Source organism: Caenorhabditis remanei, chromosome III (assembly GCF_010183535.1).
Source record: "Caenorhabditis remanei strain PX506 chromosome III, whole genome shotgun sequence".
Classification (NCBI taxonomy): domain Eukaryota; kingdom Metazoa; phylum Nematoda; class Chromadorea; order Rhabditida; family Rhabditidae; genus Caenorhabditis; species Caenorhabditis remanei.
The window spans coordinates 298980-326009 of NC_071330.1; the positions used below are offsets into that span (position 1 = coordinate 298980).

A 27030-nucleotide genomic window follows, 5' to 3' on the forward strand; every position below is an offset into this window, starting at 1 on the left:
CTAATTGACCATTCTCAGCTTCTGACATAAATTAAAAAATATCTCTGAAAGTTTTAATTAACCACTCAATGAAACATCTACAGTAAGGGTATTCTCCAAAAAATTTAGTCTGGCGCACCTCTGACGTTTTCCTAATAAACGGAGAACTAGTTTGTCTCCATTCCAACAATGTTTTTGTCTGGCGCACCTTTGACGCATTTACTTTTTCAACTATACATACAGTTCGAGTCATGTCAATACAACACTACTAATATACCGAAATCGTAAAATTTGTCAATTATCACCCCATTTTCAGTGAAAAGTGAAAGCGTACGTCATCAAGAGTACATATATGTACAAACATTCTTTCCTCCCCCCCTTCTTCTCTTATTTTTCTATACAAAAACCAATTTTCGGTGAAGAAAAGGGGGGAGAAATTGAAAAAGCATACAAAAAAAGGAGGCCACTCCTTTTTTCTCCCTTCACTCATTCATATCAGTATCACACACACTTTTCACTTTCCCTCCAAAAAATATAAGGAGGAGGGCTAACTATATTCTGGATACTTTTTTATTGATTTCTCATTTTAGGAATGAGAAGAACTGTAGTATTTGTAGTTTTGGCGGGGTTCGTGTTTGGGTGCCCACCACAACCCAATGGAAACTGTTATTACGGTAGGTGTTATGAAATAATCAGGATAAGAGTAAGTTAGGTAAATCATATTTGTCACGGACTGGTTGCTGATTTCCAAATTGTCACCGAAAAAATGTTTTTCAACAGTATTTTTTGAAAAGGGGCTTTTTGAGCAATATAATTCGAGTAAATTCACAAATTTAATTAGTTCTCCAGTGAGTTTAGTGATAAAAAGAACTTGAAAATCAGTTTTGGGGTGTTTTAACAAAAGTTTTAAAAAAATCTTACAACCAAGCCGGGCCGGCAAATGACAAGTATGATGTAAATTAGGTGGAGTAAGGTTTACTTAGTTGCATAAATTTTTTATTAACTATCAGATACCAAAACGTGAAGTATTGAAACCAATCACGAAAGGTCGAAATTATGTTTTTTTAATTTTATTTTACCTGATTTTACGTGATTCTTTTAACCTGCAGTTATTTCCAAACTCAGTTCATCCGGATGCCGAAGCCGCTAGTTCCAAACAGTTTTAGTTTTAGAAAATGTGTCGGAGCCACATTATTGTGCACATCCTGGTTCAGTAATGCAATAATTTTTGAGTTTATATCATTTGATATAGAACGAACAATTTTGAGACTATCCAAGTTTTACAGAGCCAAAAACTACATTTCGTTATACATGCTATTTAAAAACTGTATTCTAACAGCATCTCGTTATGTATATTTTTCAACCGTAATTTTTGTGTAGAATAAAAAACCTTTAAACCATCGGATGTACACTACAAAAGCGCACAAAAAAGTAAATAGTTGACCTTTATTATGAAAATGACATGTTCCAGGTCAATATGTCCTACCAGCGAATCAAGGAGGGGTCCAGAACCAGCAGTGTGGTTCAGCAATTAATCGAGATTGGTGTGCAGTTTCGTGAGTTTTTTCTTTTGTTAAAAACATTATGGTTACCGTAAAAATTGTTGCATTTTGAAAAAACTTCCATTCTAGCACTTCTCTCTTTTTTTAAATAAAAATCTAATTATGTCCCAAATGTTCCATGCTCCTCGCTAGAAACACAGTAAACTAGTACTAGACAAACATATTTACATACAGACACTCCAGACAAATACTCCAGAATAAAAGGGAGGGTACTTGAAGTCGTTGAGGTGAGAAGAGGGGAGACACATTGACTCTTTTCATTTCATTCTTTCATCATGTTTGCTCCTTCTTCATACTCCTTTAATCAACCACAGTTTTCATCGACTTATTCCTCTTTTCAGTCAGCTTATCCGAGGTAGGTAGGCCGGGGTGTCCGTATGTTGCTTACCATCATGTAGGAATCTGAGCCAACGACACGCCAGCCCCTTCACTCAACTCTTTCCAGATACCAACCAGCTACCCAACAAGCCAACTTCGGATGTGCTTCCAACTTTCCTATTGAGGTAAGAAACTCACTACCCATCCCCCCTCCCAATCACAAATGTTTCAGGTCGGTGGCGCTGTCTGTGGAGAGGGAGCCGGATTTGTGAATCAGCAGGGATGTAGTATGGTGAATACTCGAAATGGACCGTGCTACTTTTGTTGTTGTAAAGGTGGCAGTTGTAATCATCCGCAGGTACGTTTTTTGAATGGAAAATGGGAAAGTCAATAAGTACAATAAAAACTGCTAGGATTTCACTAAAAAAACTTGAAAACTGGCTATGCAAAAAGTCAATACGGTTGTATTATTCTGAACTTCGTTCAATCTTCGCACGTAAAATCAAAGCACCAAGAGTCTCGAAAAACCGTGCCGCGCAGATTTTTTGATTGAACGAAGAAGCTGTTTTATACCTCTTGTCGTGCTTTTTGGAGGACACAAACTCTTTGTGAGATTTCTAGGCCATGGTCTTAAAATGTTAGGTTGCATCAAGAAATTGAATTTTTGAATGCAAAATCCTTTAAAAATTTAAAAAATTTGGTAAAAAACAGGTAATTTTTCTTCAAGCCGGGGCGGGCCAAATTTTACAAGTGCTAATTTTGAGGTTACTCATTTTATCAAAGACCTCACTCAAACTTTTCCAGGTGTTTGCCCGTGAAGCATCCAAATTACCCATCAACCAGCAACAAATGCAAACTTACAACCCAACAGCCTATAATCCATACTCCGGACAAAACTATTACCCGTTTCAGTGGTATAATACGGCTTCAACACCTTCTAACCCATTCTTCCTTATCGCTATTATTCTGATAATTTTTTTGGTGCTAGGATTCTCTGCTTGATTTGATTTCTTTAAACACTCTTTATGAGATCTCATTTATCTTTCTTGAAAACTTTTCATTGAGATTATTGCCTTTTATGGAATGAAGTGGTTCATCTTATTTCAGTTCCGGCGGGGCTGTCGCGCCTCCGGTGCATTTGTAAATGGCTTCGTCACTCACTCCTTAACATGAAATTATTCAGTTTTTTCAAAACTCTTCACTTATCTAACTTCAAAATCTTATCTTTTCCTTATCACGTTATAAAATCTAGAATCAAAAAAACTGTCACGATCAGATAAGAAATCGCTTATATAAGCTCGCAAATATCAGTGATTTGATCAGTATCCCTCGAGTTCCCTATGAATTCCGTCCCAATCCTACTGGCAATTATTCTCGCTTTTGCGTCCATCGTCTCCTCCCGATCGTTCTTCTACGGGGCACTCAAAGACGATGGATCACCGGCAAAGGCTCAAAAATTTCTGAATCAACTGCATTCTTCATTCTTATCTGGAAATAGAGAAAGGATCGCGGAGCATTTCGCAGATGATGCGAATTTCGAGACTTGTGGTGGCTTGGTTTTGAATAAACGTGAGTTGGCAAAAAGAAAATGCGCCAGTAAGATAATAATCTTATATTTTCAGTCGCCGCACTAGAATACTTTGTTGCGAAAGGTTCGAATGTTTCTATGAAACCCACTGTTTCAACTAAAGATCACGCCCGTACATATAACTATTCTGGAGAATCTTATATCGTTTCATGTATCAGCTCAGCGTTGCTTGTCAATGGAATGGGGAAACCGTTTATGGCATGGGCCACTTTGTATTGGACTAAGAGTGGAGAATATGTGTTTGATGGATTTTCCTCAATAAACTGTGAATATGAAAGACCTTCCGAAAATTTTGGGGATGGATCGATGAGTGTGACCTACGACTTCTTGGACTCTTTCAAAGAGGCTATGAAGGATCGAACGAATAGAGGTGGAATTCGTCGTTTCTTTTCTAAAAATGTTCATTTTAGCAGAGACAGCTGTAATGACACTAACCAAGGTAAATTTTGTACAATCAACTGATTAATACAACTCACCAAACTATTTAAGATGACGTGGTCACCATAGTAGAGAATTTCTACCCCATTGGTGGCATTTTTTTCTCAATTACACTTGAAAGCAGTCGATATGTTGATGAGTCGAAAGAACGCATTGAGTTCTCCGGAAGGTTCCACAATGTGGACCCACTTCGTTACAAAGAAGAAGCCATCCAGATTCAAAAAGAAGATGGGATGTTTAAGTTTGTCGGTCGCAAAGAGTACCAGTGTAATTGAACAGATGCTTATTTTTTGATAAAACTTTGAACTGCAAAATATTTTATTTATTTATTTGAAAGAAGACTCTTGTCACTTATAATCCAGAACAAGGCATCTTCATAAAAATTTAAAAGACGGAATAAATTTGAATGGAGTAGTTTCGCAATAGATCTCTCGGCTGAAAAGCTATCTAGAGATGCCCAAGAGATCTCAAAACTTTGGAAGAGTCAAATCCACATATATCCAGAGCGTTAAAATAGAACGTAGATTCGAATCCAATATTTTTAAAAACACAATAAAAACATGTTTCAGATCGAGATTTGACGGTTTACAACTACATTTACATTTAGTGTCATACATCATCTCAGATCAATACAAAATTAAGATCATACTCAATCAAGTGGATACCATTGAGTCTTGCAAAATCCCGGATAAATTATTTTAGAGAGTTCCTTCGTTTCAAAAGCATTGGAACAGTGAAAATTGGTAATTTAAACCTTAAACCTTAAATATTCCCGTGAACAAAAACTGATCAGCTTTTCCGATAAGCAGAAAAAAGTAAGAAAAAATCGGGTTGATCAGATAAGCTTCCCTATATAAGCCTCATCGAATCTCCACAAAATTCAATAATTGATAACAAGTCAGTCTACCCATCATGAAGACTACCGTACTTCTGATGCTCCTCCCACTTCTTGCAACTGCTGAAATGAGATGGTCTCTACGTATCGAAGGAAATCTTGCCTACGATGGATCGGAAAAGATTGCCCAACAATTCCTGGACAGTTTCCATCGAGCTGTTCGTTCCGGGGTCCGGGAGGTGATTGCAGCTCAATTTGTGGATCAGATTTTTTTCATGTCCTGTGAGAAAGTTGGAAATGGTGAATCTATAGGGGATTACAAGCACTATAATAGATGTAAGTGGATAACAAGCAGATCAAAAATAATTGAAAACGCGTTTTCAGCTACCCTCGTCGATTACTTGGTCAACTATGGTTCCAACGTCACCATGGAACTTGTCAACTGTGCTCAAGGCAGTAAATTTGATCACAAAGCTCTTCCAACCATCTCCGCGTCTATGATTGTCAGAGGAATCGGAGAGCCATTCCTTGTACCCGCAATGCTTCTCATTGTCGATGGAAAACCATTGTATTGGGGTTCAGAGGTATCGTATTGTAAATTCGGAAGACCTTCTGAAACAGTGGGGGACGGATCGATGAGCGTGGTTTATGACTTCTTGGAGTCTTTCGGGAATGCTATGAAGAATCGACAAAAAACGGAAAATTTCGGCAGAGCAAAGATTGCTGAGCACTTTTCAGAGAAGTGGGTCATAAATAATTGCACGTCGAACTTTTACAAAGGTATATGATTTCTCATCAAGTTTTCCCACCTAATCCACTGATTTCAGAGGACACTGTCTTTGCACTCTCCACATTAATTCCAACGAACTATATTAGATTCATATTGAGTCTCTATGAAAGTCAATATGTGAATTCGGAAAAAAGGAGCATTGCATTCAAAGCACAATTTGTGAACTTGCCTCCGTTCGATAGAAAGCCGTGGATTTATACAATTGAAAAAGATATGAAGGATGGGAAGTTCAAGTTGGCTCGAACTAATTATTATTGCTCGAACTAATTCTATAGACAATGAGTTTTTGAATAAAACTGGGAACTTATATTTTTGGTTTTTTTCTCAGTGTTGTTGGGAATTCCGACTTCCGACTTACTGATAAGAAAAATGACTTCCGACTTCCGACTTCCGACTTCCGGATAAGATAATTTTCACTTCACTGGTCCATATCTATAGTGCCGCTCAAAAGTATATTAAGTTCTGCCTTTTTCAGTTGAAAATTATTAACTTTGAGAGTGTGTTATGGTAACACTGATTGTCCATCAAGTAGATTTTTAATGAATTATACAGATCAAAAGTAGAACTTTATTTTTGTAGTTCGCAACTTTTTTGTACGGACACTCCCTAGAGAGTTATGGTCATTGACGACAGCTCAAAAATCGCACTATCTTGCACTGAAATGTGTCGATTTGATGGTGAAATTACTTTGACGATATGTAACTTGCTGGGGAGTGTCCGTACAAGAAAGTTGTCAACTACAAAAATAAAGTTCTACTTTTGATCTGTATGATTCATTACTTTTGATCTGTATGATTTTTCTACTTGATTGGACAATCAGTATTACCATAACACACTCTCAAAGTTGATAATTTTCAACTGAAAAAACCAAAACTTAATATACTTTTGAGCGGTACTGTATTTATGGTTTCACATTGAGACAAAAAAGTCTAAAACGTTTAAATCCAGAGGAAACAGTGACAGCAAGTCGTCTCTTCAAAACTCTTGAAATGAGCAAAAAGTTCTTTTGCATAGTCGGGCAGACCCGAAAACTCATCAAAATTTGAAAACAATTGTTGCAATTTTGCAGATTTATTTTAAAGTCAACACGGTTTTGATACTCTGTCTCCTTGCTTTGAAAAAACTTTCTCCTTCCGCTTTCCGCCATTTCAAAAACATCATTTCGCTTAACTTGTGCTTATCAGCTACGCTGTAATGACGAGGAACCTCCAATTCAAACGCGGATAGTTTTCCGAGCAAGCTCTTTCTGCTCGCTTTTAAACTCAATTTTCTAACTTTTTTGTCGTTAAAAACCAACTTTTAAAACGTTTTCTTTGTTTTTCAAAAAAAAACATTACAGAATCGAAAAAAAACTAAAATCAACGTAAAACTTACTTAATGTTTGCTTTGTTTTTTCTATTTCATTAAAAGTTATGTTTTTTAAAGTTTTTTGTTGTACACGTCACCGATTGAGAGCTTTCCTTCTCTGAAATCTCTTAAAAATTCTTTGTTTTTGTCGCATTTTTTAATCTCCAAACATTCAAAATGGGATTTCACGAAACAGGAAAGTAACAAGAAATTTTTTTAACTTTTCAGCAGATTTAATTTATTCGCATTTCAAAATTGAGTTCACAGTTAACAATCTCGATTGAAAGCAACCATTCCACATGGGAAATATTCACTCATTCTCCACAAGACGTGAGTAGAATTGAATTCGAAATCGATTTCAGCCATGTGCCCACCAGTTTCTCCCATTCCAGTAATAGCCAATTGAGTTCGAATGAGGTCAGAATTATGTCTATCATATTGAGATTCGTGAAGACTGATATGAATGTCAGTGGCATTGTTAAGAAGAAAGTTCCACAGGTCATCTGAAAAGTTCATGGGTTGGCTTAGAACTATGCTGGAAGATACTCACCTCCTTGTAGAAATTCATCCCGATACTTTCGTTTTTCCTCCGATACTTTCTGACAGAAGAACATCGGAACTCCTGCATCAGCAAAAAGTTGTTTGAATGCATCTCTATCACGGGTGAGAATAGATTTGTGGAAGGTGTCGAGCCATGGTTGAATCACTTTCTCGGATCCGTCCTTGTCAGGGAATCCAAGGGCAATGGAGAGCAAGAACAAGAAGACCAGTGACGACTTCATGATTGTACGGACACAACTGATTGTGAAGTTTTCCATTTTTCACAGGGTATTTATGCAATTCTTATCAGATTGCCCTTGTTTTTTCTTTTGATTTCATCAGAAGATAAGCAGAAAAAAACGTTTAAAAAACGAGTTTGATCAGATAAAACGGTATATAAGAGAGTTGCCGATTGAACTTTTCCATCAGTTCTGCCAAAATGCAACCAGTCGTTTTGCTCCTGCTCCTTGTCCTCTATGGATCCGCTTTCGAAATGCACGAAACACCAAGACTTGTCGGAAATTTGGATTACGATGGATCGGAGAAACAAGTTGAAAAGTGGTTGGATAGCTTTCATAAGGCTGCTCGTTCTGGTGACAGAAATCAGATTGCATCCCATTTTGCCGATGAAGTCCACATGATGACCTGCGACGGTGGCCCGTCACGTTTTGAGAGAACTCGGTTCAATAGAAGTGAGTGAATAGTCTAGACGCGTCTTACAACCGCGCTCTACCGAAACCAAAGACAATTGCATGTGAAATTGGGAGATTCAGAGAAATAGAGAAACAAGGATTTCGGTGGAGCGCAGTTGTAAGAACTCTGCTGAGAGCTTACAAAAGCTATTTATAAAAACATAACCCATTCAGCAACCATCATCGATTATCTTGTGGCCCACGGATCCAACGTTGTCGTGAAACTTCTGGAGTCGACACGCAGTGACCGTAGACCGATTCATAAGCAAGTTAACATTTGGACCGAATTAGTTGTGACTGGAATCGGAAAACCATTCTCGCCTATGGTCAACTTTTTTGTTGTTAACGAAACACTTTTGTTTTTCGGCGGCGAAATGAGTTATTGTGGTTATGGAAGACCTTCAGAAAGCACTGGAGACGGATCAATGAGTGTCGCCTATGATTTTCTGGAATCTTTCGCAAGAGCCATGAGAAATCGAACAGACACTTCTGCAATTGCTGAGCATTTTTCAAATGACTGGACCATAAAGGACTACAACAGACGTGGTGAATGCACAAAAGTTTGGAGAGGTAACGTTTATTTTTTCAAATTTAAAATCCCATTCTCACTTAGCACAAATTCTTAAATTTCAGACGAAACAGTCCACTATTTGTCAACATTCAAGCCCTATCATTCAATCACTTTCCTCATCAATCTCGAAAACAGCTACTACGTCGATGACTCCCAAGATGTCATTAAATTGGAAACTTCGCTATATAATCTCAAACCGTTCTCAGATGGAAAAGTGAATTCTACCATTATGATGATTGATGGGAAATTCAAATGGGTTGATAGTGAACCTTCGTGTTAATTAGTTTATGGGATTTCGGATGAAATAAAAAGTTGAAGTGCTGTTCATTTTTATTCTTTTGCTATATAAATGGCAACTCTTAAAAGGGAAGTCTTTGGAGACGCCACTTTCAAATTACCTACAAATTCGGTCATAGGTATTTTTGACCACGAGGAGTCCATTTCTGCTGTCAAAACCTGCTAAATGTCTCTGCGAGCCGAGTTATGAGCTCTCAAACTTTTCATATGGTCAAGCTTTTTCACATGGAATTCCAAATCGACAAGTAGTATACTCAAGCTATTCTCATTTTTGAGACGTACAATCACGGGTAAACCGCTGGAGAACACAAATGGAATCGTGTGGTGACTTATATACCGCCGATTTGTGATTCCATGTGAACAGGCCTGAGTATTTGAAACGTTTGAGAGCTCATAACTCGGCTCGCAGAGACATTTAGCAGGTTTTGACAGCAGAAATGGACTCCTCGTGGTCGAAAATACATATGACCGAATTTATAGGTAGTTTGAAAGTCGTGTCTCCAAAGACTTCCCTTGTTAGATAGATATTTATACCATCCCGGATTTACGCTTATTGTTTCATTTTTTGGGAAGGGTTTTCAGTTTACAGAAATCTCTGTGATTGAGACATGAATAATTTGATCATTTTAAGACAACTGCTTATTTCTATAAATGTGGACAAGATGTTGACAAATTGATTAAAAAGGAATAAGAAAAGAAATAAAGTATCGATATTGTAACAATTGCACAAAACAAAGTGTTATGAGAGGAATCTAGTAGATGGAACGTTTTTGAGAGAAGTTGAGTAAATGAGTATCAGTAGGAAGGTGTCATCTACTAAAAAATGAATATTAAGGATACAATCAGATTTCGGCAAAACTTACATTAGAAAACTTGCTCGAATGACGACAGTGAGCTAATGTAGGCTTCGGAGATATAAGGAATTGAAGATCACCGAATTAAGCTATAATGATAGCAGATAGAGGAAACTTGTAATTTTGGGTCCGCGACATTACGGAACTGCGACATTTCGCAACTTTGGTATGTTTCGCAACTGCGGCGTTTCGCAACCACACAACCACACCACACCGTATTTGCATATTTGGGAGGAATAGAAAAAGACGTTATCTGACCCGATTTTGACAAAATTAATTACATTAGTTGCGAAATGTCGCGGAGACGTAATTTTGGCACTAAGTTTACATTAGCGTTAAACCCCCAAGGAAAGTGTAAAAAATATGCTAAACTTACACTTAGGATAGCTGTCGTGAGTTGGATTTAGATTATCGGACTGCGATCAGATGGCTTCGTCTGCAAGAAATGCATAATTCAACAATTTCAGATTCAGGCAATCCCCCCCCCCCTCTATTAAAACTCACTTTTTTCTAATAGCAATGACTTCTACTCTCATTGTGAAACGCATTCTTACTAACATGGCTAAGAAGTCCCTTCCAAAACATTGAGGTTTCAATAAGATCCTTCTGGATAAGAAGAACGCACAGTCCTTTGGTTCGGCTCACGGCCACATTGATACGGCGGGGGGAATCATCCTTTTTTGTATCGTTGGTGGCTCCAGAAGTCAAGACGAACACGACATCAAACTCCATTCCCTGAGAAGACTCGATGGTGCTGATATGAACATTTGATCTACAATTGATTCTTGTAAAAAGATTCTGTTGGGTCTTCTGGTAGGCTAAAACTCCGATTGAAATCTGTGGGAAGGACAATAAGAGATTCTGGATCATGCTTATTGTAAGCTCCGCCTCCTTTGCTTCAGAACCATTTACATGAACCACTTGGATGGGAGAATCATTGGAAACTCCTATAGCTCTTGAGAATTGATTATCTTCTTGTCTTTTGGCGAAAGTGGTAGAATCCAAATGAGGGTAAAAATAATTCAAACACAACTTGGCAAGCTTAGCAGGGCAGCGATGGATAACCGATAGACTAAGACTTCGAACTTTGGCGGATTTCAAAATCTGACCAATCGCGAAACCCTTTATTTCATCTCGTATCTCCATCTCGGGATAGGCTTCCAACTGACAACTATCTCCAACAAAGACATATCTGGCATTAGGGCAATAGGGGCCTATAGCCAATAGGGCATGTATTGGGAACTGGTTGGCGTTATCGACTTGGATAGTCTCTATGGATCCTCCAAAATGGAGTAGGGGACCTTGGAGAGCAGATATCAAGTCTGAAGCGGTGCTGACGAGAATTCGGGGTTGATAGATTTGAAGAAATGTCTCCCAAAGGGTTAGTGAAGGCTTTGGAGGCCGGCATTTCAAACCTTGCAGATATTTTCCTTCCGCTAAATAGTAGATTGCTGATTTAGTAAGTTCATCAATAGCTTGGTCTATTTTAAACTTGACATATTCCAGCAGCTTTTGAGGCCACAGCACAGGAAAGTCGATTGGGGTCTTTAATTTCTGATCCATTTTCCTATAGTTGACATCAGACACCACTCGAACTCCATAAATCTTTGTGTTCTTCGCAATCTTCATATGCATTGACACCATGGCTACCAGTGCCTCACCGGATGTAGTCATCGCTACATGAATTCCTCCTCGATTCTCCTTCACCATCACATGAAGAGCCATACAAACCATCAATGTCTTGCCAGTCCCGAGTGGTGCATCCACTAGCAATACTGGAATATTGGTCTTTACCAACGCATTGATATAGTTCATTTGCTCACAAGTCGGGTAGATTCCCTCAATGAGCACTTCCACTGGGTCTCGTGGAATCAGCTGGTCTGGGATAGCTTCTCCGAATCCAAATATGGCTTCTAGAAGTTGCTTGATTGGCGCATGAGCAGGTATTCTGTCAAAAGCGTCTGGTGCCGGGAACATTTCTAAGTTGAATTCGTATATATTGTCCACCGGTTGTTGCTGAACAAGCACATGGCTTCCTGTGAGATTAGGGGTTTCCCCGTTAGTTTCAACAAGGCTAGCATTTACCCGCAGCTTCATCTCTATAGTTTCCGACTTGACGATTTGTAGCTCATATGATTCGTTCGCTGAAGTCTCCATAATAAGATTTGTTCCGATTGGCCATCTCGTGGGAAGTAAAGGTCCACTAGGTCCCCGTATGTCAAACATCAGAATTCCACCCTCTTGCGATAAGACTGTCGTGGCAAACACCTTGAAGTCTCCGTTCCTGTTTTGAGTTGCTAGAATTGCGCAGAATGCAAGATACCCACTGGTTAGGATGGAATGGAAGAATTCTGAGGATCCTGTAGGATAGGTGGATGCTTCTTCAGGCGACGAGTCCTTAAACTTCACAACACTAGGTGGTATTCTAGAAGATTCCAGCGCTAAGCATTTCTCTCCTCCAAAAATAGACTGACCGGGTTGTAGCATTGGCATGAAGAGCACCGCTTTCTTCTTAGAACCCTTTGGCTCGGTGATTTCACTTTCTTTGTATTTCTTACTGTTCACCCAAATAGGTAGGTCAAATCCGGCAGCAAAACAGAATGTTGTACCCTGTCGTGTTGGAGTAGTTCGAATCGATAAAGTCTCAATAAATTCTCGTTGAATCAGGTAGAATCTTGTGATCGACCAATACCCATGATTCTTTGGGTCGTGCACACCTTCGAATGTTGTTAGCATGTTGAGTGCGTTCGGCTTAGGCGCCACCTCGGTAACGTACACAGCGTCACCAGGGAAGTAGTTGTTGGGATGGAGATTTACACCATTCAGAATATCGGTTGCGAATGGATTCAAGTAGGCCACCTGAAGATCTGGGCGGTCTGGGTGAACTACCTCCCTGTGAAGGGGTGTTGACCAATATTGCCTTCCGTCATGCTCGTGAAGAATGTAAATGACTCCAGACTCCTTTGGTTTTTTATCAATAGTCAGCATGGTTTTGGGGTTTTCTCTGAGACGAGACGCGGTAGGAGTTTGAGATGTGCTGTTGAGAGAAGTAAACCGAAATAGTTCGATGTCATGGAGGGACTCTTGAGCAGCGATATGATGGACTGGTCTAAGAGGGTGATGGTTTCCAGAGAATATACCGTAGGGAGTCGGCGACACATTAGATGGTTTCGGTGGGGTTTCATCCATCTTGGGGGCTGAAAGGGAAGGTATAATAGGAAAACGATACATGCGGATAAGAAGATGATTTTTGTCGGTTTGGGAACATTTCGGCTTACGATACCGCGAGTTCTATATCACACACTGTATAAGGTGTTTGTATGTACTCGACATTTTCTAGGGAGTGCCCGTGCAAAATAGTTGTCAACTACAAAAATGAAGCACTACCTTTCTATGGCAGGGTTGGGAAATTCCGGGCCGACTGAAGAATTTTCCTCGGCCCAGCCCAGCCCGGGCCGGTCCGATCGGCCCGGCTCCTATAGAAATTTGAAATATTTTCAAAAAAATTGAATTTTTGGAACATCGATAAAAATTGAAGCGTACGAGAATATTGGAGAATTTTGACTATTTTTTAAATGAAAATTTCGAAAAAATTGAGAAAAATTGTGCACATTTTTGAATTCGGGCCAGCCCGGCCCGGCCCGGAATTTCCCAACCCTGTTGTATGGCTTATTAGTATGGAAAGAAATAAAGTGAATAAACATAGGATATTTTCAAATTTTGAAAAAGCTTATTTAAAAAATTTTTAAACGTTTTTTAAAACATTTTAATTATTGATTAACTCAAATTGATATTTTTTTCACTTCCCAACTGCGACATTTCACCACTAGTCATTTCACAACTATGACAGGGCCACATGTTGAGTGTACCAAAGATAACTTTTTTTTTATTTTTTATTTTTTATTTTGAATTTTTTCCCAAAAATGTCGAATTTTTGACTATACTTCAGAATTCAATCAAAAGATAGTTTTGCATCAAAAATTGAAATTTTTAATGTAAAATTTCAAAAAAATTTAAAAAATTTGGTAAAAAGTAGGTACCTTTTTTTTGAAGCCGGGCCTTCGGGCCGGGCCGGGCCGGGCCTTGAAAATTCTCTACCGGCCCGGCGCGGGCCGAAAATTTGCAAGTATGGGTTAAGCTATTTCTAGCTTTATGATTACAAAACGTTGTGGTTTTGAAATGTTGCAGTTGCGAAACGTCACAGCTGCTAAATGTCGAGAGCCAATATTTTCTATTTATAGGGCAAAAATCTTTTAAAATTTAAACCAACATATTTTAAAATTAATAGTGTAAAAAGGAATTGGCGAAGCAAAACGTTTTCTTAATAGAAAAATTAGAAAGTATTTGAAAAAGAAATAAACTAACCTCGACTTGTGAAAATCTACGATTTTCGCTGTTTCAGTGAAGTGCAATTATTGACCAGGCAAAAACTCAATTTTTTTAAACCCTGAAAATTGATATATAATGTGGAAAATTAATTTGAATACAATGAAACAGTTATTGGAAATTTAGGCCAAAAAGTAACATGAGGGACAATCCAAAGAGAGGGAGAGAGAGATAGAGAAATCAAGAGGTGTTACGAAAAGACGAGAACGATTGAAGAAGGCAAAAGCTGACTCACATTCAGAAGGTCATCTCTCTCTCCCTTTCTCTCTCTCTCTCTCTCTCTCTCTCTCTCTCTCTCTCTCTCTCTCTCTCTCCCTTTCTCTCTCTCTCTCTCAACTTTTCTATTGACTTGTGATTTTGGACATTATAAGCATACTTGCAAACCGGACCGAAACGGGCCGACCCGGGCCGGCTCGTAACTTGCTTCAAACACAATATTATGAGCTGAAAAATATACCAAAATGTAGATCTCGACGAGTTCTATGTCACTGATGTAATACGGGCCGAATGGCTATTCGTTAATGTGCCGCGGGCAGGGCTAGAATGGCTTTTTTGGCCATTTTCGCGTTTTTGGCACTTTTTCCCAGCCCGCGGCACATTAACGAATAGCCATTCGGCCCGTATTACATCAGTGACATAGAACTCGTCGAGATCTACATTTTGGTGTATTTTTCAGTTCATAATATTGTGTTTGAAGCAAGTTACGAGCCGGCCCTTTCGGTCCGGTTTGCAAGTATGATTATAAGTGAAGTGTACCTTTGGTATAGTTTTTATTCATCAATTCAATTTTTCCACTTTCTGATTCAGTCGGGAACAGATTCACAACAAATCTTCCCGGGAGACAGTGCAAATATGGGTCTCACAACGAACGCGCGTTGCTGCCTGCGTTTGTGTTCAACGTAAGACCAGGACAGTCCCTAATTACTCATTCTCCCCCAGACTGCCTACCGGAATGGCTAGTCGACCTTCTTGTATTCTGATTCTTTGAGAATTATTGATCCCATTCCCCTCCCTTCTTGTATTCTGGGTTTTCAGTCTATTGCCTAAAAGGTAAGTCATGATCCGGTTTTAGGTTTAAAGATTTATAGTAGTTTTTGAACAGAAAAAAAGAAACTTTTTCTGAAGTTTTTTGGGAAGACGAGCTAGCACTCTTTGAAAATTCCATTTACCGTTGCTTCTTTTTCTGTCGTGAGATTGTTCACTAAAGATAATCTATAGGTATTCAAAAAAGCCAAAGAAGAGCATAGGACCAAAACATTGGTGTGGAGCACGCGTCGGCCATGCCAATCGAGCCGATCACTTGGAGAATGGCAGAGGAAAAAGCTCAAGTGTACCGAAAACTGTTTGAGCTTATCAAAGTGTTCTTGTTGAGGTTTGTCGAATTTTTCAATATAATATATGTTTTACAAATAATTTTTGCAGAAGTGTTGCTCACGCTCAACTAGAATACATCCAGGCGAAGGGATACGAACATGGCGTTGCGAAAACGTGATTTTTAATCATGTGGCATTTGACAGAAACTTGAAGCCGTTTTGCCTCAAGTGCTGCGAAAAGTAAGTAAACCATCTTAACTACGAAACATCAGTGTTTACCGATTAACATTCAGGTTGACGCAAACAGAGAAAAAGGAGATCAGTGTTGTCCAATACAAGAAAATTGAAGAGTTGGCTGACATATGCGACGGATATGTGCTAACGGGAACCAAGTAATTTTTGTTTTGTTAACTGTTCTCCTTTTCTGAAATTGCCTTTTTTTCAGATTTGATCTTCAAATGTCTCTAATAAAGTTTTGTTTGTTTTTTTTCACAATCTTAAATAAAGTGATTATTTATTCTCACTCTCAGTTACCGTAAAAACTGTAATAGAAGCGCATGCGCCTCTATTTTTCACCCCTCGTTTGCAGATGCGCCTCTATTACAGGGGCGCTTCTAATAGAGGGTGTGGCTCTATTTTTCAACCTGTTCGTTTGCCTATTTTTTCAACTTTAAAGTGATCAATTTTCAACCAAACTAATACTTTTTTGGACAAAATTACACGAAAATTCCCAGATATGCAGTACTTTGAACGAAAAAGTTGGGTTTTAGTTGTGTTTTTTCACGAACTTTGAAAAAGAATGACTGAAAACCAGAAAAACTATTCGAAACGTATTAAACAGGCGCCTCTATTAGAAGGTGTGCCACTATTATTCAAACCGCTTTTTAAGGTGCGCCTCTATTAGAGGGGCGCCTCAAATAAAGTGGTGCTTCTATTACAGTTTTTACGGTAATAAGCGTTAAAATCAGTTGCATTGGATGAACGAACAGTAGCCATTGGCACGTCACTACTGACCTGTTTTCAAGATACTTGATCATCATTACTTCTCTTTTCCATTTTGTGATCAATCCATCTGTACCGTCCATGTGGCTGATCGGTTACTGCGGTGTGTCGTGTGTAGTTCAGTGGATGTTCTTTGCATTATTCTTACTTTTGAAATGTGAATAAACATAGGATCAGGTTTGGGAAATTCCGGCCCGGCCCGGAATTCCCCAACCCTGCATAGGACTACTGCCCTTTATGCTGTATATATGTATATGAGAGCAGTTTTTATTATTGAAAATTTAATTAGCCGATGGCACGGGGTTTTTCAACCAACATTCATAAAATTGACGTAAATAATCTTTCATCATAGTGTGAAAGTCGCTACGCAGCCAGCTGTTTTTTTGTGATAACAGTTTATTTGTAATAAATAAATACGTAAGTTAACTAACAACGATTAAGATAATTAACTATAACATTATACAGAATCAATCCAAGAAATACTTCAAAAAATCCGTGTGCAACTTTTTGACTTTCCCATCGTTCTGTGCAACCATGTAGGCTGTCCATACACTACCGAAGCCTTCGAAAGCTTTACCAAGAAGAAAACAGAGGGAGAGAAGATCGTTAACTCTGGTTGGTCCGAATTGTTGGTACGTGTGGAGACAGTATTGGACTAGGGCTGATGTATACGCTTGCTGGTATTTGCTGATGATCTCTTGGTTGAAAACGGTATACGCTTCATTGCCTGAAATATGTTTTAGGGTTTATGATAGTTTGGGTTCCAGCAGACGTTACAAAACCATAATATCGGTGCACCAAAAGTGAAAAAATTGTTACTGTTTCTAAACGTCTTGAAGCCATAGTTCGTGGTAATTGTAACTTTGATGTTTGAGGAATACAAACTAAACATAGACTACTAACGAACTGGTTTTATTTCAAGATAGCTCTAAATTGTCATACCCACTTTAATACCCCTCTTACCTGGATTGCATGTTATGATAGCAGTTAGAAGTACAAATTCCTCCCGAGTCACTTTCAGCTCATGAATCCTTGCAACCAATGGACATCTCACATCAGCTAACACAGATGGACATTTCTAAAAATGTCTGTCTGATATGTCTGTAACTCCAGATGTCTTACCTGAAACATAACCTGGATCTCCTTCGGGAACACGTCCACTCCATTCGGATAGACAAATTCTTGACTTTTCAGCCCAACCGATCTCATCGCCAAACAAAGCACAATGATATGAATGTAAGAAGTCTTTATGAAACTTCTCTTCTCTGCTTTCGACAGAAATTTGAAAAACTCAAATTTCTTCATGAACTCGATTGCTGCTAAGTGATCCATAGACGACCAATCATAATAGTCGGGTACATAACTTGGAGTCTTCTCTGTTAGTTTCATGGAATCCGAAAATATTGCATCCTCCAGACTCAAATTATCAAGAGATACATAAACAGAGAACGTGTTGTTCCGGTGAGCATCAAGGTAGAGTAGATTTTGAATAATTTCTGTAATCTCAGGCTTCAACTGCTTTGGAATTACCATTCCAATATTCAGACACTGTTGAAAACGACAATATCGGCAATCGCGGAGTTGAACACAATTCCCGTCAGTGACACATTCATGGATTTCAGCTGGATTAGTGTGGCTTCTTCGGAAAAACATTTTGCAAGCGTTGCAGGTGTACGCCTATAAATAGACAGGGTGATGTGAGTAAGTGTTTGCAATTTGAGTGACCACTGGTTTTTTTGAGTTTAGCTTTTCAATGATATTGCTTCAGTTCACAATTAGTAAATATACTCCGTATTAGTCACGACGGGTACACAAAATGTATCAGAGCATGAAGTCGAATAACCAAGCAGACAAAGGTTCTGACATTAAAACAAAGATCTCTTCGATTGTTATCTTGTCTGTTAACATACATAGCTACCCTATATTAGTCATGATATCTCCAGTCAAATTACATACATTAGAATCCGTCCGAGAGCAGAAGAGTACTTATTTCATCTTCTAGTTTCTGGTTTTTTACTTAACAGGTCTCTCTATAAAAATTCTATAAAAATTTGATCAAATGCTCTGCTCGGCATAAGGGTTTGAATTACAGACAAAAACTTGAGGGCTTATCGAGCGGAATGAAAAAATTAGATATAAAAGTATCAGAAAAATAAGTAAAGATGGATACAATCAGTACTAATACAAATTCGTTAAGAATCGACTGTTGATAATGAAAATAGTGTTAGCGGCGATACGGAGTTGATTCAAAACATGTATGAAATTTCGCAAAGCACCTGGTAGCTCATCTACAGTACTCAGTTGCCATATGTAGCCACGTAATCCTCCAAATTTACTATACGTTTGAAAACATGTGGTTAGTATGATAAACCTTTGCAGGTGTTTTAAACAAACTTGCGGAATTACGGGTCGGATTTGAATTTTTGACCTTTTCCACTACAGTTTTTCTTGGCAAAAACTTAATTTCTGAAAAATTTCCATTTTTTTCTTAATTAAATTCCTCAAAAACCTTTGAATTCTACAAATAATCAGTCTTAACAAAATTTGTCCGAAAAAAGCGAATATATTAAAACTGTTTATTAAAACTCACCCCATAATTGAATCCATTCGCCTTTGTTGGGCACACACCGCACATAATATCCGGTCGAACCAGCGCCATCAGAGAGTAGAATAAAATAAAGCCAGAATAAGAGCCAACTCTTATCAAAACCAACAAAGAAGTAATGCTCAGAGATCTAAGTCAGAACGAGAAAAAAGAGAATATTCGAGGTCTCTCTCTTTTTCTCAAAAATAATGTAGTTTCCCCTCGTGAGACTCTCTCTTTATATATGTACTCTCCCCCCCACTAATTCCTTTTCTTGCTTATCAGAGTATATCCGTGTATTATTTTCAAAACTGACATTTCAAAGAGAGAGAAAAAGAGAAGGGGAGATGTCTCACTAAAAATGAGAGATCATTCAAAAGCTGAGTGTATGATCACTGCTTAGCCGGACTTTTGATTTTTTAAAGTTTTGGAAAAGAGGATTTGTGGTGGTTCATACATTTTTGGGCGCACACTTTTGCACGATATCTATATATCGAATAGAAGTAGACTCTTGTTAAAGGGGTTGGTCAGAGAAAGATTAGCAAGGTTTTAGAAGTGAGTTATCCGGAAGTCAGAAGGAACACAGAGGATCTAATTCCAGTCGAATGTTGCTTGAAAATGTAACTGTTCAAGGTTAAAACACTCAGAGTTTGAATTTCGGAGAAATTAAACGTTTGGAACATTGCGGAATACTCAAACTGCTAGAAATTCTATTGAAGATCTAAACAATCGGATTAAACTCAGGCCGCTGGGAAATCATGAATTTTATCATGTTAACATTCAAACGGTTCTCACGCTAACAGTTTGAATATGACTGGCAACCCGAGTTGGATATATCAGACAGAAATAAAAGCAACGGGACTGAATAAAAGTTCGAAGTCCAAACGTGTCCTAAGTATGTACAATTGCCAAGATTCAAAAGTATGAATCCACTTTCAGCACGACCTTAAAAAACCTTGTTTCAGAAGTTCCGTCGCTCAAATTTTCTCCAAAAAACGCCAAAAATTTTAAGGAAATTTATTTGGATCTTTGTTGGATGAGTTATGAAGGTTTTCCCGAAGGATCTGTTTTTGACTTCGGGGTTCTAGCACGATGCATTCTTTCAAATTTTCAAATCAACATCCTGAAATATCGGTTATCGATAAAATTAGATATGAAACTTCTTCAACAAACTTAGTTTGTTCTTTCTGAATGTTTCAACTACCTGTATATTCTGACAAATGTGTTTTATTATTTATTTCAACTCTCTCTCTTATAATCATTTAACGGTTCTTGTACCAAAATGTATTCGATTCTCCAACTAACTATAAGTCACAAGATTATCTGTGTCCCATGTGATCCGCTTTCTGATTTGTTACTACGTAACATATTATGTACCACAGCTTAATGAAAGCTCTAGAATTATCTGGTGGTTACGGATTCAGCGGCCTTTTTGACGAACAGAACGAGATTTTATACTCGAAAACACCAATTTATTCTTATCCAAGAATAAACAGTAAAAGAACAAGAGAATAATCGCAAATCAGCACAGAAAACAAACAAAAACGGGGAGAAATTACCTTAAAAAGTAAGAACTAAAAAAAACTGTTAATCTTGTGTGGAGAGATGGGTGGTACGCGACCTTGCCACGTGGCGGGATAGCGGAGCGTCGTTGCGAGTGTGTGCGTGTACCGTAAGAATGGGGTATTGGATTCGGCGAGAATGCCCACCGGCAACTCTAGTTTGAACTTCTGATCAAAATGTTTTCCAGTTTCTTGCGTCATAATCTTGCTGAAAGCCTTACGGACAATTCTAGGAAAAATTTCTGTTTTTGGGGATGTTTAGAGAAACAAACGGGAATGTTTCTTGACGTTCTGAATAATTGAAGTTTTGGTGTAATCATAACTCAATGAAAAAAGTTTATTTTCAAAACTGTTTAATTATTCCATAAAAAGGTCCAAAAATTCTGCATACAACTTCTTCACATTTCCATCTTTTTGTTCACACATGTAAGATAGCCATACATTACCAAATCTTTTGAATGTTTGATTAATAATATCACATAACGATAAAATATTTGTATATCTTGTGGGACCAAACTGTTGGTAGGTGTGAAGACAATATTGCACCAATGCCGAGGTATATGCTCTCTGGTATTGATTGATTATGTGCCTGTTGTAATTGGTGAAGATTTCGTTGCCTGAAAATTGTTGTCAATAGAGCGAGCTTGAATTTTCAGTTATACCAGGATTGCAAATCATAATAGCAGTGAGAAGTACAAACTCCTCTCTTGTCATTCTTAATTCTCGGACTCTTGCGACAAGTGGACATCTTACATTGGCTAAGACGGTTGGGCAGTTCTGAAAATTAAGATTTTTGATATACCTATCTGTTTGTCCGGATGTCCTTTTCTTACTTTATACATATAATGTATCTCCTCAGGAAACACATCCACATTCCCCGGGTAAACAAAGCACTCGCTTCTTGACTCAAGAGATCTCATCGCCAGGCAAAGAATGATAATATGAATATAGGAATTTCTGACAAAGCTTCTTTTCTCTTCTTTTGATAAAAAGTGCACAAAGTCAAACTTCTTCATCATATCCACTGCGCAAACTTGATCCATTGTCGACCAGTCATAATAATCTGGTTGGTAATCCCGTGTCATCTTCTTTGTGTAGTTCACAGAATCCGAAAATATCAAATCCAACATACTCAGATCCCCCGTTGGAACAAAAGCTGAGAATCGGTTTATACGATGAGCATCGAGGTATAAGAGTTGTTTAATAATAGACACAACTTGAGGTCCAAGTGGTTTTTGAATTTTCATTCCGGCATTTAGACATTGTTGGTAGCGACAGTACATGCATCCTCTGAGGGTTTTGCAATTTCCTTCACATTCTTTCATTTGTTGTTTTGTGGATTGGATTCTTCTGAAGAACATTTTGCAGGCGTTGCAGGTGAAAGCCTGGAAAGAGTACCTAGGTATGGGAAGTGGTGAGAATTGGTCAAAACTGAAGCTCTAAAGACCGTCGAAATGGGCTCGTAAAGTTTTGGCTCCGCGACATTTCGCAACTAAGACGTTTTGCAACCATAAAACTAGCAATAGTTTAACCTTATTTTGTCCAAAGCTGGTCAGATAACTTTTTTTCTATTTAATTGTTTTCAAATATGTTCTCAGGCTCTCTGTTTCACTCAACACTTTCAACAGACCCGAATATGCAAATGTTGAGTAGTTGCAAAACGTCGCAGTTTCGAAATGACTAGTTCCGAAACATCCCAGTTCCGAAATGTCACGGAAAAAAGATTCTTCTCACGAATAATAGATTTTTGAACAGAAAACTAAATAAACCAGGATTTAAAACATTTTTCTAAAAATTTATGTTAAAACTTTATCGATATCTTTTTTCAAAACACACCAGATTGACTTCGATACGGCCACGATATCCTTTTAATTTTCGAAATAAAACACTCACCCCATAATTGTATCCAGTCGCTCTCCCTTGACACACACAACACCTTGAATTCCGGGCAGACGTCATCGAACGAAAAGAAGCAAGGAATAAGAAAGGAAAACCCTCTCACACCAACAAACCACGAGATCAGAAAAGAAGAATGAGTCAAACTGAAAATGCATAGACTAAGAAATAATTCGTTTTCAAAATCTCTATGTACCTGTGTTGCTCAGCTGATCCCTAAATAATACTCTGTTTTTCAATTTGCAAATTGAATGAGGTGTCTGACAAGAGAAGTCCTCAAAAATTGGACTCCTGATACTTTTGAGTACGTAGATTCCAAATTTGATATAAAATTCTGCTGAATCATTTTGTGAGTCAAATTATGACCCGTCAAACAATACCGATAGTTTGGAAAAGGGGAATTTGTTTCGGCAGTCACGCTTAACCATAGCAAAAGTTTGACGGGGCTGGCTCGGCTTCCAGAAGGATTTAGCAGAATTTTATTTCAAATTCGGAATCTACGGACTTGAAAGTATCAAGGGCCAAATTCTTGAGTTGTTTGAAAAAGTACTTCACTTGTGCGCAGGAAAACAAAGAAAGAGACGAAAAGATTTAAGAATTATGCACTTTTTGTCTTAATCTCTTACAAAATGGATTAGAAAGAAGTGATATATTTAACTTTTGTGCTTGTTCTATAACATGCCAAGGATAACATTTATTATTTTTAAAACATGACGGATTATTAGAATAGTTGAATAAAGTCTTATTTATTCATTCTTTTGAAATGCGATTAAAAAATCGTGAAAAAGAAAAGAAAATCAAATACAACCGAGTATAGTTCAGAATATTTGGGATAAATGTGGTATCAACAAGTTGACAATAGATGAATTCTGGTAATATGGTAGTACACCTTATTAATGTGAGGTGAAGGTGGAATGGACCGAGATAGTGAAACCAATCAGAAATAACATACATGTACTATCTGTTAATTGTTTTTAAAGCATGGTTTGTGAAAAATGCCTTCTTATTCGAAGGATTTGAAATAGTTTTAAAATAGTTGAATAAAATAAAGTTAATCAATCAAAGAAAGACGATAGTGTCTTCTACTTATTTTGCATAGATAACAACAAAAAATCTGAAAATAATTTTTTGAGTTCAAGATCCGGGTTTGCCACATGATAGATTGTCCAAACTTCCGCGAAGTCTCTGAATGTCTGATAGATAACAAAGATGATTGACATCAAATCGAGCATGCGTGTAGGTGGATGATGTTGGGTCTCGCAGTACTTTTGTAATGTTCTCCCGTACAGATCTCGACTTGCAGCAATTTTGAGTTCATTCGGTTTAGTGTAGATCATAGGAGCTGGGAATGGAAAATAAACTGTTTATTTAAAAAGTTCCATAATATTTTTGTAGAATTGATCTTAAAAATACGAGCGGCAGTCGAAAAAACTAACCAAAAATGAGGGAAAACTGACATGAATCGATTTCGATTAAGCTGCGTATCAAAATGACCCAACAAAACATCGAATTGGAAAAATTAAAAATTAAATTTCCCTTCAAGTCTAGTGAAGCGCCTTTATTTTAAGTACTCACTCCCAGACCCCTTGATGGCTTACTTGGATTACATATAAGAATTGCGCTCAGCAGAAGAAATTCCTCTGGAGTCAATCTCAGCTCCCGCAGCTTATGAACCAGATAGCAGCGGATTCTGTTCAGTTTTGTAGGGCAGAACTGAAAATTGATAATTTTGAGGGTTTACCACAGGATCGCGAGGCGTAACGTCCGAAACAAACAGATTTGAACTTTTCCAAGTCGCGTTGCGTGCGCGTCGCGGTTTATGTTGAAAAATATGGAAAATGAACTTAAGAATCCTTGACACCGTGACAACCGTTGTGGGACGGAGCGCCTTTCCGCGACCTTACGCACTGCTGTAAAGCCATAATCTACTTACCTCATAAAATTTCTTTATCTCCACAGGAAACACATCCACATTGTCCGGGTAAATTGCTTCTGCACTTTTCAAATTGATTGTTCTCATAGCATTGCAAAGTATGATGAATTGGACATATGAACTTTGAATGAAAAACTTCTTTTCCTGCGTTCCAAGATCCTCAAAAAACGGGAATCTTTTCATAAACCTTATAGCTGTAATCTGATCAATTGTAGCCCAATCGTAGAAGTCTGGTTTAAAATTGGTGGTTCTTTGAATGAGATTGAAGGAATTCGAGGTGATCAGATCATCAAAACTCAAGTCCTCTATTGATAGTCTTGTGAGGAATGTTTTGGTTCTTTGTCTATCCAGTTCTTTCAGAAATTGAATAGTATTAGTGTACTCTTTGTCACTTTTTGATTTACTGATGATTTTCGGTAATACGAGTTTCACTTCAGGTACAGAAAGTTCGTGAGAAGTTGGTGTCATTCCAACTTCCAAACATCGTCTATTTCTGCAGTCTCTGCATTTTTTCATACTCTTGCATCTTCCTCCAGTGAGACATGGTTTGATGGGAGTAATGAGTTGGCTCTTGTATATATGAATTCGACGGAAGAAGTTTTTGCAAGCGTTGCAGACGAAGGCCTAGAAAAGAGAAAGTCTTTGATATTTTTCATAACGCTTGTGCAATTAAGCACGGATCCGGTAATTAGTGATCCTTTCCAGAACCAAGTACGGATCTTGTAATTGGTGGTCCTTAACCTTCCCGTTTCAGAACTGTCCCTTTTCAAAACGGTTTCTTATTAGAACCGTCATATGTAGGTCTACAAGGTTCAGAAAACGCAAAACATCGGTTCCAAAAAGGGACGGTTCGTGCATAAGAATATTCTCACATTGCTCTAGAAAGCATCAGCGCTCCAGTAGAACTAGCGCGAATTCAAAAATTTATAGAAAAATGTGGTTTTTGTGTACTGAAATTTTGTATTTTTTTCCTTTTTCGATAAGATCGATGTTTTGTGCGAATTTTAATCAAAAGTAGGAAGAAAAATGGGAAAAAACGAGCTTTGGTTCTTTCACGTTAAAAACGCAATTTGGCTGAGCGGCGACTCAGTTTGCCAACTGGTGTGCAAACGCGCTTCATTAGACTTTCAGTTTCTCAGGAAAATAATTTAAATTCGTATGAATTAAATATGAACGGTTTATCTTTTTTCTAGTGAGCAACTCAAATTTTGAAGTGAAAATATGCCATTCCAAAAAATTGCCATCATTCAGACTTTGTTTTCTTATTTTATCAAGCAAATTGTCAACCCTGTTGAATAAAATATTTAATAAAGTTCGTTTTGAACACTCTTTTTGGTATTTTGAGTTCAACTAAATATTTCCCAACTTACCCCATAACTGTAACCATAAGAGGGTCGTTCATTGCACACTGTGCATAGTTTTTTGTTACTATCAAAGCCTGAGATCATGTCAGAATAAAAGCAGTAGAGTATGGAAATGAGAAGAAAAAAACGTAGTAGTATTCTTGTGATAGATGTTTGAAATTAGTGTTATTAGTACTAGGTTGTGATTAAAACACACAAACTCTCGTTGCAACAAAATCAGAAAGCGTGAAATCTGATTCTTGGAAAATAGAGTCTTGTTATAATAGTTATTTTTATCATAGTATGCTCTTTTATGCTAAGCCAACGACCTACAGAGAAAAATTATATTATTCAAAACGCATTTAGTGTAATTTCTCTTGGAGGCTACAGGATTTATAAACATCGAGCTCTGATCTCTCTTTTTTAAAACTTCCTAGACAGAATGATCATAGTCTGTAGTATTTTTCAATTTTTAAAACTCAGGAGTTTCTAGACAAAAGAACCAAGAAAACAGAATTCTAGAGATCACGGAATAGGGTAGCACATACTTATAGTTGAATATTATGAAAAAAAAAGTATACGTCTTTAAACCCAATCTGCAACATTAATATCGTTGAGAACATTTCATGGTTTTATATGTATAAAAAGTTCTCTCAACTACAAAAAAGAAGTTCTTGGCTTTGTTTAGACACACGTTTTTTTACAGTGTCATCTGTTTGTCCGATAAACTCAATTTTGTATGAGTTGGACAGAGCAAACATAGCTCATCATTTTTGTAGTTTACCATTTTTTTGTAGGGACACTACCATAAACTCAGGGAATTTTAGGCGAGGGTTGCGCGCCTTGCCGGCATTTTGCCTCTATTTTCGGCGAATTGCCCTCACTTTGGGCAGGTTGCCCACTGGGCGAGGGTTGGGCAAGAGTTGGGCAAGGGTGTGGTGGAAGAAGTGGGGTGTGCGTGAGGATGGAGTAGGGCAAGTTGCCCATTTGTAGGGCGATTCGCCCACTTTATAAACATGCGCTCTACTGCACTCTGAAAATCTTCAATTTTTTGCTGCGTAATTTATTATTTTAATTTATTCGTTTTAAATACACTATTCCATCAAATGCATGTTTTCAAATTACCGGAAACGATACTATTCGAGAGTAAAAGAGATGTTCGTAAGTGAAAAACTTGATCAACCCAGTATAAAATAATTT

The 27030-nt window shown here is 37.8% G+C and overlaps 8 protein-coding genes across 8 annotated transcripts; 4 read left to right on the forward strand and 4 right to left on the reverse strand.

Annotated features, from left to right (window-relative positions):
- Positions 1–1816: 1816 nt before the first annotated feature.
- GCK72_008213 (uncharacterized protein) lies at positions 1817–2861 on the forward strand (the record flags this gene model as incomplete). The annotated part of the gene is made up of 4 exons (XM_053726702.1): positions 1817–1896; positions 1987–2044; positions 2092–2217; positions 2664–2861. The coding sequence occupies 4 exons, from the start codon at positions 1817–1819 to the stop codon at positions 2859–2861; spliced, it is 462 nt and encodes a 153-aa protein (XP_053586279.1).
- A 338-nt stretch (positions 2862–3199) lies between these two features.
- GCK72_008214 (uncharacterized protein) lies at positions 3200–4160 on the forward strand (the record flags this gene model as incomplete). The annotated part of the gene is made up of 3 exons (XM_003102064.2): positions 3200–3428; positions 3482–3886; positions 3937–4160. 3 exons carry the CDS (start codon positions 3200–3202, stop codon positions 4158–4160), a joined length of 858 nt encoding a protein of 285 aa, XP_003102112.2.
- Positions 4161–4797: 637 nt separating this feature from the next.
- Positions 4798–5777, forward strand: GCK72_008215 (uncharacterized protein; the record flags this gene model as incomplete). The annotated part of the gene is made up of 3 exons (XM_053726703.1): positions 4798–5056; positions 5105–5500; positions 5548–5777. 3 exons carry the CDS (start codon positions 4798–4800, stop codon positions 5775–5777), a joined length of 885 nt encoding a protein of 294 aa, XP_053586280.1.
- Positions 5778–7124: 1347 nt separating this feature from the next.
- Positions 7125–7675, reverse strand: GCK72_008216 (uncharacterized protein; the record flags this gene model as incomplete). The annotated part of the gene is made up of 2 exons (XM_003102139.2): positions 7125–7360; positions 7408–7675. The coding sequence occupies 2 exons, from the start codon at positions 7673–7675 to the stop codon at positions 7125–7127; spliced, it is 504 nt and encodes a 167-aa protein (XP_003102187.2).
- A 161-nt stretch (positions 7676–7836) lies between these two features.
- Positions 7837–8940, forward strand: GCK72_008217 (uncharacterized protein; the record flags this gene model as incomplete). The annotated part of the gene is made up of 3 exons (XM_003102118.2): positions 7837–8089; positions 8264–8659; positions 8723–8940. The coding sequence occupies 3 exons, from the start codon at positions 7837–7839 to the stop codon at positions 8938–8940; spliced, it is 867 nt and encodes a 288-aa protein (XP_003102166.2).
- A 1381-nt stretch (positions 8941–10321) lies between these two features.
- GCK72_008218 (uncharacterized protein) lies at positions 10322–13000 on the reverse strand (the record flags this gene model as incomplete). Its single annotated transcript, XM_003102095.2, has 1 exon — positions 10322–13000. The coding sequence occupies one exon, from the start codon at positions 12998–13000 to the stop codon at positions 10322–10324; it is 2679 nt and encodes an 892-aa protein (XP_003102143.2).
- Positions 13001–16979: 3979 nt separating this feature from the next.
- Positions 16980–19171, reverse strand: GCK72_008219 (uncharacterized protein; the record flags this gene model as incomplete). Its single annotated transcript, XM_003102148.2, has 4 exons — positions 16980–17239; positions 17476–17590; positions 17635–18189; positions 19103–19171. The coding sequence occupies 4 exons, from the start codon at positions 19169–19171 to the stop codon at positions 16980–16982; spliced, it is 999 nt and encodes a 332-aa protein (XP_003102196.2).
- A 1844-nt stretch (positions 19172–21015) lies between these two features.
- Positions 21016–25935, reverse strand: GCK72_008220 (uncharacterized protein; the record flags this gene model as incomplete). Its single annotated transcript, XM_053726704.1, has 6 exons — positions 21016–21275; positions 21321–21435; positions 21492–22043; positions 24130–24267; positions 24488–25111; positions 25858–25935. The coding sequence occupies 6 exons, from the start codon at positions 25933–25935 to the stop codon at positions 21016–21018; spliced, it is 1767 nt and encodes a 588-aa protein (XP_053586281.1).
- Positions 25936–27030: the final 1095 nt, after the last annotated feature.